Source organism: Solanum lycopersicum, chromosome 7 (assembly GCF_036512215.1).
Source record: "Solanum lycopersicum chromosome 7, SLM_r2.1".
In the NCBI taxonomy this organism is placed as follows: domain Eukaryota; kingdom Viridiplantae; phylum Streptophyta; class Magnoliopsida; order Solanales; family Solanaceae; genus Solanum; species Solanum lycopersicum.
The window spans coordinates 60710638-60722238 of record NC_090806.1 but is presented as its reverse complement, the minus strand read 5'-3'; the positions used below and the strand labels follow the sequence as shown (position 1 = coordinate 60722238).

The following is an 11601-nucleotide window of genomic DNA, read 5'->3' as shown; positions in this document are numbered from 1 at the left end:
AATTTTAACGAAATCAAAAAACAACAACAAGAGGACACAAATACGTAGTCGATCCACACTTTGATTTGTAAAAAAATATATGCAGAAGAGAGAAAGCTCCCAGTGTTTGAAAAATGAGAGAAACCTTTCTATTTATAGCCAATTGCAGCAAGGAACGCATCCGTTCAGAGAAGAGTGTGAACACATCTATTCAAACACGTCTTTCAAGAATATTTGTGTCTTTTGAAAAAAAAAGTGTTTGTTCGGAAGGAACATGTCCTTTCAGAATGGATTTACCGTTACGAGCGAATTTTCAAATAATTCTGTTATCGAAATTTAGTTAATTTATTGCTCCCTCCGTTTCAAAAAGAATGACCTCATTTCCTTTTTAGTATATTTCAAAAAGAATGACTTCTTTCTTCTTTTGGTAACAACTTTCCACGTGATTTGTTTAAGGCCACAAGATCAAAGAACAATTTTGTAAATTTGACCTAACATTAATTTAAGACCACAAGATTCAGAGTCTTATTTATACTCTTAAACTCTGTGTCAAGTCAGACTAGGTCATTCTTTGTGAAACGAAGGGAGTAATATTCTGAACTATTATTTTTAAGAAAAAAGAAAATTAATTAATGAGATTAATTCAATAAATTTTGCCTAAAATATTATCACTCAATTGTCAAAGCCAAAGTCCAAGCGCCGAGGCAGAGCGAGCGATGACAACGACTACTTAACTCTTTAAGAGCTAAACAAAGTGTTTCTTAATATAAAGACAACACTTTCATTTCTTCTACCAATATGAGAGAAATGACTTTTTAATTTTTCTCCAAATTAAATTCTCCCACATTTTATAATTTCTCACCCATTCTTGTTTCCCTTTCAGACCTTGCTAAAATCGAACACAAAGTATATTTTATCATTTTAATTAAAAATGAGTTATAATTTGGACAAGCCATATTGCCTTTAGGTAACAAAAAGAATAACCCCATTATCAAGAATGGACCTTGGAATAGGAAAATAAAATGTATTTTTTTCCTCTAAATTAAATTAACAAGTTGGTGCTTGGATGATGGGAGAGCCAAATTACTTGTAGGTGGAGAAATTCTTAATTACAATGTCCCACATGTTAAAAGCATGCAAAAAGCCATCATTAAAGGCACAAACCAAAAGAGAAAAAGCAAGGTTATTATTATTATTAGAAGAAGAAAAGATGCATTCTTGGTTAATTTGCAGTCTTTTTATGCCTATAATATATGATGGTCTATCAAGAAAGTTGAGAACTCCTTAATTTGAATGAAAACAAAGATTAATGGGGTTTGATTTGACTACATCAACACTAATCCATCCCTTTGTTTAACCAACAAAAACAATTTCAAACAATTCTATCGTCAAACAAATAGTGCATGAATACCTTTTTCGTTAACATACTGATATTTTACTAAATAAAAAAATATATTAAAACTATATCTTAAAAATATTAGATGACGTTAAAAAATATCTCACCGACCCCTCTAAACTCTGCCCAAATGAACAAAACCTAATTCTTCCCAAATTCAGCCACAAAATAGGTTTGAATCCTATCCAAGTAAAAAAGGGATTGAGTTACCTTAATTTGGATGGGATCCGGATCGAGTCTGAATGATTAAAACAATGTGTGTTTTTAAAATTTAAAAAATCAATTTTTAGATTATTTTTTTAACTAAATTTATTTACAAAAAAAGATATATATGCATCATTTGTTAGAGAACAAAGATACATATACACCATTTATTAGAAAAATGAAGTATATATACATCATTTATTAGAGGTTGAGAATATATATGCACAATTTTTTTATCAAAGAATATATTTGATCTAAATCCTATATATAAAGGATATGTTTATCCTTTTTTCCCCAACATAAAATAATGTAGGCACTAAAGTTTTTGAATTTTCATCTACCTTCCTATCATTTCCCTTCTATTTCTTTATATACTCCTAACTAGACAATATATAAAAAAACAACTCTTTCCCCCATAAGATAAAATAATAATGAAGGCTACTAAAAATATACTTATAGACTATAGTATCATCTTTATTTTTATGTTATTAAACAATTCCTGGTTAAATTTTTTCTATAGGCACAATTTAGGCATCACTTTGGTTCCTGACAAGTCTTGGTCATCGTAAAGTACTTCTATTAATGTCACCAATGAAAAATTTCCTCAAATTTTCACCAAAATTATGTCAGCTCTTTATTCACCATTTTGTCTATGACTTATTTTATCTCATTCCCTATTTGTTTTTAGTCAATTTAATAAAAAAATATTTTTATATTAAGTTATAATTAAATTTAAAATTTTTATTTTACTATGATAAAATTATTTATATTTATATAAATATCTATTACTACTTGAATCACGCATTTAATAAATCTTTCTTAAACTTCGTATCAAGTTAAATTTACTAGTAGCAGATTTAAAATTGTCATTAAGGGGTATCAGTTACGAGGTCAATAGGATTAAAACACACAACCTCAATAAATTAACGCAACAACTTAATCACTAGACTAAACAGTTAACTTGTATAAAAAGTGTCAATACATATATATATATATATTTAATAAGATTTGACCTTTATATATAATATAATTTTCAGACGAATTGCATAACACCCTGATCGAATAATCAAACTAATTCGTATAAAATGAAACAGAGTAGCTTACCTTGTTGAGAAAGCTAGATTCTGACTAGCTTATAAGTTACAGTTGCAGAAGGAAAGAGGGCAAAAAGAGTAATTGGTGTACTTAAACTCAGCCAATGCCACAGATAAGTGAGAAAAGAAGGTTCTTTAGTTGAATAACAGAAGAAAAAGTTGCTGCTTTTTATTAAGTTTATCCATCTGAATCTTCATAAAACTTTCAAGTATTTGTTGTTATAATGGTTTTCTTGGAATTACAAAGTTATTCTTTTTTTGAATCATAGAATAGAATAACCATTGGGCTTGTTTTTTTGTGACTCTTTTTTTATGGAAATTGGAAGTGTAAATGCCATGTGGTGAGCTCAGAGGTCAGCACATGGCTTTTCTCATACTTCAAAGTGTTGAAACAGTAGAGGGGTTTTAGAATTTCAAGAGAATCAGTGACAGAGGAAGACCACTAGATTAGTGTTAGAAAAAACAAAAAAAAAATACATTTTTTTAGGTGAGTCTATGAAGAGGAAACAGCACATCAATTTAATTCTGGTTTGTAGTTCTTAAATCTCATTATTTATAACCTACTAAACCACTTGTTTTTCTTCCATTTTACCAAGTTTTTGTATGCACTTGACTCAAGCTAGTTGAGAGCTATATTTTGTTTTTCTGAATCTTGAATATGTAATGTTTGATACTTATACACTCTTCAATCAAGATTGGAAGTGTCAATCATCTTATTGATTGTTCATCAAAGTTTCCATTTTTTACCCCCCCTTTTCTTTATCCAACATTTAACTTTTTCAAGTGCTACCTGATTGGGTATAATAACTTTTCTCTTTTTGTTACCCTTATTTCTTTTGCAAAATCTTGAAGAAAAAAAAACCAAATCAAATGTCTTGTACTATGTCTCTTCTCAGATGCTCAATACCATGGATTGCAGTTCTGGTTCCCCCATACTTGTTATTTGCCAGTTTTTCAGGTTATGGGGTTGTTTCTATTTCCATCACAACTTCAGTTTTGGTTGTATCTACCATAGCTTTCACATTCTCAAAACAAAAACATAAAATCCTCAAGAAATCATCAGTCCAGGAAGAACCTCAAAATGTTAACTTTGGACAAGTTGAGGAAGTTTTATCACTCCAAAATCCAAGAATTGAAAAAGGGGTTGCTCAGAATGAGATCTTTAAACAAGTTGAAGAAGTTTTGTCAGTCCAAAATCCAAGAATTGAAAATGGGGTTGCTCAAAATGACAACTTCAAACAAGTTGAGCTAGTTTCATCAGTCTATAATCCAAGAATTGAAAAAGGGGTGTCTCAAAATGGCAACTTTGGTCAAGTTGAGCAAGTCTCATCAGTCCAAAATCCAAGAATTGAAAAAGGGGTGTCACAAAATGGCAACTTTGGTCAAGTTGAGCAAGTTTCATCAGTCAAAAATCCAAGAATTGAAAATGGGGTTGCTCAAAATGAGAACTTTAAACAAGTTGAGCAAGTTATATCAGTCCAAAATCCAAGAATTGAAAATGGGGTGACTCAAATTCATGATTTATTCTCAGAAAGTGAGAGTCTTGGTGGCCCCTTATCTTCAAGTGAAGATTCAGATATTGAGTGGCCATTCTCAGGTGAGTTAGAGCAGAGTCCACTATGCTCAGATGGTTCAATTTCTGATGAAGAAAGCCTTATTGAAATAGCACTTCCAAGTGGTCAATTTGTAAAAGATACTCCCAAATTTTCTTTTCATCAACAACACCACCAAAAGGTAGTATTTGCAGATTTAGTACCACAATCCATCTTTCAACAACATTGCTTCATGGATTTCTTGGCAGATATAAGTGATGTCTATGAAGAAGACAACTTGATAGAGATTGACATATCCATGGGATCCATCAAATGTTCAGGATTTGAGATTTCAGCATAAATGTGGCTATAATTTAAATTTTCTTGATGTCTACTTGTCTAATACTAATTTGTTTTTATCAAGTTACTAATCGTGGTGAAATGATGAATTCAATCAAATGGTTTCAGGTTCGAGCTCCTGATTATAGAGTCACCTTTATTAGCGAGCGAGATTATTTCTGGGGCTCGGAATCCGAAATATGAAGTAGTATTTGCTAAAAAGTGGGGAAGTTTCTCAAAGTTTTTTTTATCCTTTGATGGATTTTGTGCTAGCCAAATTACATTTTCTATGGTTGTGAACAGTGAAGTTTGTGCTTGCTAATACATTGAATTTGCCCAATGAAAAGAGACTTTGGATACCAATCATATTTGTTTTATCTTAATGTACATTAAAGTGTTCTTAAAAGTTTAAAAGATCATGCTCCTAGGCAAATAAATAAATAAAGATTATTCTATTTGCATTTCTTTATGTCTTTAAATCTTCTTCTTTTTTTGCTGTATTTGGCTTATCTTAGTATATTCCATTTGTTGAATCATATCTTAATCTTTGGATCTACATCACATGTACTGATCCTGTTGTAACATTTTCTTGATTTTCATTTTTGACATTTCAGATACACCAAGGAGTGTTTACTAGTCAATTTGGATAAACTTAAAAAGAAATAACAAACTACATTCATTTTTAATAATCACAGCTCCCTTTTTTAGATTCCGATCATAATAACTTTGATTTATATTTTATGATATTTTTTATTAATATGCAAAAAAAATTTAGATATATTTTGTATAGTTTCTTAATATCGAATTAATGTAATTTAATTTAATTTTGAAAATTTATAAAATGATTTTTCGAAAAGCGCAACATGATAATTAAAAGTGAACAAAGGAAGTAGTTTTTAAGTCAAAAAATAAAATAATAAATTTTAAATGACGGTAAAAAATAAATAAATAGTAGGGTTAGTCTTAGTTTTGACTACTTATGATTTTAAACTTTTCTTAAAGTCAATTTAAATTTTATTTTAAGTTATTTTTAACTTTGTTAAAACCTCTTAAAAGCTAAAATTAATTTTTAAAAGTAGATTTAACCATCTTTTAAGTTAGTCGAAATAGGCTCTAATTCAAATTATCTGAACATAAACTTTGCATATAACTTGTTACTCATTGGACTTTCTTAATAGACTTGTTATTTCTGTGGTTCAAGAACCGAGCTCTATAAATCGCGTTTTTGGAAAAAAAAATTAGCCAGAATTTGAATAAAATAATATTTTATCTATGTTATTTTATGTTTTTAAACATTTTTAACGTGTAAACTTTAATATTTAAAAAGAAATTAGTTTTTTAAATAAAAAAGATATATAGACATTTTAAATTTCTGATTAAATTTTAGCTAAATTTTCTAATCATTTAGCATTATCCGTAAAATACATTTTTTTACCCAAAGTGATTGATCTTCTTGAAAAAAACGATATCTTAGTCCATAATTTTGAGGGTTTTATAGCATGACAAATGTTCGATCCAATTTTAATGTTTATTTAGGGAAGAACAATACAAAGTGTGATACTTTAACAATTTAGGAAGGTAAAAGGGGCGGTCACAAACAGTAGCGAAGTCAGAAATTTTTTAAATGGTGTTCAGAAATAGCAACTTGTTATGTTAAGAGTGTCCAAAACAGGTTATTTAATCATCTCGTATATCATATTACTTGTATATATGCTATTTTTTCTCCGACGAAGGGTTTCCAATTGAACACCCTTGACACGATGTGGCTACACCACTGGTCACAAACATGGCGGAGTAGTAAATAAATAATTATCTCGAAACCATTTATATATAATTTAGCAAAACAAAATAGGAATCAAAAGGGATGGGGAGTTGGGGTGGCGGGAGTGGGATAATTAAGGATTTGGGGCAATAAACATAGAACGTCACTTATAAAACTTATTTCCTACTTCCATTAAAAAAAGTCATTTTTCTTATTTTTTAAGATAAAATGTTTCCAAAGATTTTGTCCAATCAAACATGAACAAATAAGAAAATATTTTTTCTTCGAACCAAACATACCGACCCGGAAGCGGAATGGACCGGAACTGCTGGTTCAAGGAAATATTGGGCCTTCCGGTCTGAGAGATTTCTCTCTCTTTTCATCAAATATGGGCTTTCATGTAGCCCAAATCTTCTCACTAACTCAATAACAACATTCTTAACATCATATTGCAATAAAAATCAAGTTTTTTTTTTCTAGTAATCAATGTTTTATGTTATATTTTATCTCTCTATAATTTTTTTACTTATAATAGCAACAACCATCTTTATAACAATTTTATTTTGTAAAATTATTCTTCTATAACATAATAATTAACCATTTTTATAGGAATAAAATCTCTTAGATTATTATCTCAATAATAGATTTAGAAATTTTGACCAACTATTTTGATACTTCAATGCATTATCTATAAGAAGAATATTGTCATGTGAATATCTACATATATCTATTAAAAGATATATGTTCTTTATATAAAATGTGATTTTATATGTTTTAGTTATAACTACCAATCACTGTGATAGCTAAGATAATTCAAAACTACCAAAATTGTTATAAGAATATTTAAGGGAAAATTGTATATAATAGCAAACTAATAACCTAAAATAAATGGAGTAACTAGGGTTTGATTTAATTGTGCTCCATAGCAAACGTTTGCAAAAAATTGTCAGGCGCCTCGCTCCCAAATATCTCGCTTGCCACTCTCCTCAAATCTCTTCCCTGCTTCCTCACTTTTTATACAAACACAAGTGTATAAAAATTGTTTCTAATTGTATAAAGCAGAGAAAAATTGAATAAATACATATATTTTTGTTTCCCTCTCTCCCCTCTTTCAAATCTCGCTCGCCACTCTCCCAAATTTCACTCGCCACCCTCGCATTTCTCACTTATACAAACAGAAGCGAAATGTATAAATTGCATTTCTGTTTGTATAAAGCGTGAGAAAATTGTATATACACATGCAAGTACATATATTTTCGTCCTATACACTTATAATTATACAATATAAATACTCCCCTGCCTAGTTTCTTTTGCCTTTCTCTCTTTCTCATTTTATACAAATTTCAAATTGTATCTAATTTCTCTCTTCTCGTTTTATACAATTCGATTCAATTGTATGTTCCTTGTCAAGTCTCTTTTGTCTTTCTCTCTTTCTCATTTTATACAAATTCAAATTGTATATAATCGTTCTATACACTTATAATAATACAATTCGTTTTATACACTTAGTTTTTATACAGGTCTTGTCCAAGTGTCTTTCTCTTTCTTGTTTTATACACTTCGTTTTATACAATTTGCTTCAACTGTATATGTATAGCGAATTACACAGTTTCTATGTTTGCTATGGAGCGCAATTATGCAAAATTTTGTTATACCGTACAAATATAAATTTTTTATTTGTTATATGTGAAAGTTGCCTAATATTTAATTGTATATAAAAGACTACTAAAAAATAAAAGCGACATAATTTGCTGGTTTACGAGCGATTCAGATTTAGAATGAGACGGATATAAATATATACTGATATAAGGCGAAATAAAGTAGCATAAATAAAATAAAATCTTTTACGGGTGTGATACGCAAGAATTTAAATCTTTTAATTTATATATATAATATAATATATATTTTCATGACAACAATGACTTAATGGGCTAGAATTTAAACATCAAAGCAGCTATATATAAAAGATATATGGTTGATAATGAGTACTTTTTTTACAACTAAAAATGAGTTCTCTCAAATTATTTTTTATAAATAATTTTCTTATTTGAATAATATGCAAGTGGTCAAAGTTATTAATATTTCTAAAATAGTTTGCGTATAGAAAGTGGCCAAACCAAAAAAACATCGGGTTTTTTTTTTTTTGTAATATAATATGATTGAGACTCTTTTATTTAGAAAATTATATTTGTGTGTTTGATATAAAAAAAGAAAATAGCTACAGAAGGAAAAAGGTAGAATACATTGAAATATCTAAAATTTATTCGTAAATCGAATTATTTTCATTTTTTTGTTAAAAATAATTACATACATTTATTTTCAGGAGATTATTATAGCGACAACTTAACTACTCAAATTATATTACTATACTCTCTTATTTATACACATTAGTTTCAATTAATCCCATAAGATTTATGCATATTCTAACTGATGTTGATACATATAATTAAATGAGAAAAATATATCTCGTGTGATTAATTTATTTTTACGTACAAGTGCTTATAGACACGCATAGAAACTTTTCCAAATTAAAAATATGTAACAAAATATTTTTTTAATCATATTTTGACAATTAAGTTGAACCATACTATATTTTAAATATATTTAAATAAAAATTATTTGAGAAATTTAGGAAATTAGGAAGAAGCTAAAACCCACGTAGGAATGAAATATAATATTCTTTGCTGCTTATTAAGGCTGTCCCCATCTTTCTCTCTACCGACACTCACTATTTCTATTTTTTTTTAATTCGATTTTACGTCTTCTATTTGGTATCTGTATTGAAATTCGATTAATTCAAAGTTATATTATATAGGGATTAGAATCTCAGTCGGGAGAAATTACCCTTGATTAAAAAAAAAAAAATTGTACTCAAAGCTTGAATTTGAAACATTTAATTAAAGAAGAAACAATTTTATTAAATTTAACAGTTTCCTTTGGTGAAGACGACGTAGACTACTACTCTCTTCGTCCCATATTAGATGAGCATATTTCCATTTTTTAAGTTCGATTTTATGTCTTGTATTTGATATCTATATTGAAATTAGATTAATTCTAAATTATATCACATAGGATTAGAATCTCAATTGGGAGAAATCACTCTTTATTAAAAAAAAACTTATACTCAAAGCTTGAATTTGAAACATTTAATTAAGAAATAAATAACTTTATTAAATTTAACAGTTCCCTTTGATGAAGACGACGTAGACTTCTACTCTCTTCGTCCAATATTAGATGAGCATATTTCTTTTTTATTATATGATGATTAAGAAATTATTAATAAATTGATCACTTCATTATATTTCCCATATTCTTATTAATTATTGTACATAAAAATAAGTTAGAAAAAGTAAACGTAAAGTTAGGAATAGCAAGTATTGATAATTATACATATTTCAAAGGTCATATTAATGGTGAGGATAAAATAAGAAAAAATTAATTAAATTTGTTTTTTAAATTTAATATGTACGTAATTAAGTACTATAAAATAACAACTTTTAGTAAATTGTGTATCAATATAGGAAGGAGGAAAGCTATTATAAATACATAAATTAGTGATCAGTTAATATAAAATAATTGTTGGTATTGTTTTTTTTTCCTTTGTTATTTCTAATTAATTGTTTGGACAATGAGATGTGAGGACAGTCTGGAAACCATAGAGGAGGACAAAGAATGGACCCCTCCTACCTGCTCATCAAAAAGTACTACTATCAACACACAAATACGATTATTAATAGCGAAATCAGAAATTTTATAAGGTTATTAAAGTGTGACGGATAAAATAAAACAAATTTTTTGTAATGTTTGAGGTTCAAATTCACAACTTCTTGATTCAAAATACTCATTACTATTGCCAAAAACATGAATTTTGTTAAGGACGTCCAATAATTTTAAATATATATTCTATGAATGCAGAATCTGATATATATATATATATATATAACATAATTTTTCGGTAAGTGTGTCCAGTTGAATACCAGGTAGCTATAGGTCCGCCCATGCCCCCCGCACAAGCATAAAATAAAATAGACTGAAATAAAACGTCTACTCTTTATCTTTTTGCATATTCCATTAATTCTCTAGAGAAATAAGTTTCTTAAAAAATAAAGTAAATGAGCTCTCTAATGAAAGTGTGGGTATACTCTACTAATGACATTCCACGTTTGATTGTATTATTCTCACCCTTCAACACATCTCACCTTCACACATAAACATTCATTCTTACGATCTAATAAGTTCAGTTGCGAAGTTAGAATTTTTTAATAAAGAAGCTCCAAAATTTGATAATATTTTATGTTGAAAGGGGTTCGGATGAACCCTAATATATGAAAGGAGTTCGGATGAACCTTAATATACTGCTGGCTCCGCCCTTGCCTATAACTAACCTACTAGCTTAATGGGCTCCATCTTATATATTGTTTATCTAAATTATATATAAATACTTTTAAAATAATTTCTTTTACTTATCTATCGAAAAAAAAAATTAAAAAATATATTCTTATAAAATATTTTTGAAATCACACAGGGACCTCCTGCATGTGTTTGAGGACCCACTCTCTGATCCTGTCATTCCAATTTTTTTTAACATAAATACATAATTTTATTAGGTGGATTAGCTTGGAGAAGATGTATATTTCTTCTCAAGGGGAATTGCTGTGATCAGACCTAAATTGAAAGGTTATGAATGAGTTACCAGCGAGCGATCGATCGATGAAGTCAGAATTTTTATTAATTTTTAAAAAAATATATTTTGGGAAATAATTTAATATCTACCAACTCTATCTATGGTGAGGAAACACAATTAAAGATAATTAGGTTATACTATCCTTATTTCATTTTGTTTAGCTTGCAATATATATATAAGATCTTTTTTTTTTTTTATCAATGAATATATCACAATTTTAAAATTAAAGATTCACAATTTAGTATTTTATAAAATATAGTAATTTTTCATATATTTATTTTCTTAATGATTTTATATAGAGAATCCTTGGTTCAATTGAATTCATGCTACATCCATCTATGCTCCCTAGCATTTAATAAGTGCCATTTTTGAAAACACAACTAGTAAAATTAATTCTAGTACACGTGAAGAGTTATGTTAGGAAGTTTTTTTTCCATATATTCAGTATTCTTTCTATTGAAGTCAGATTAACATATAAATTTATATTTAAAAATTTCATATTTAAGAAGGTAAAAGAAATTTCATATTTGAGGGAACTCGAACTCGACTCTGTTAAGGACCATGAATGAGTATTTTACCATTTCACTATAATTCTTGCTGGTTATGTCACT

At 28.3% G+C, this 11601-nt stretch overlaps 1 protein-coding gene across 1 annotated transcript; it reads left to right on the top strand.

Moving 5' to 3' along the window:
- The first annotated feature begins 2629 nt into the window (after positions 1-2629).
- On the top strand, positions 2630-5008 carry LOC104648418 (uncharacterized). Its single transcript, XM_010325597.4, has one exon. It carries the CDS (start codon positions 3544-3546, stop codon positions 4564-4566), a length of 1023 nt encoding a protein of 340 aa, XP_010323899.1. The 5' UTR covers positions 2630-3543; the 3' UTR covers positions 4567-5008.
- Positions 5009-11601: the final 6593 nt, after the last annotated feature.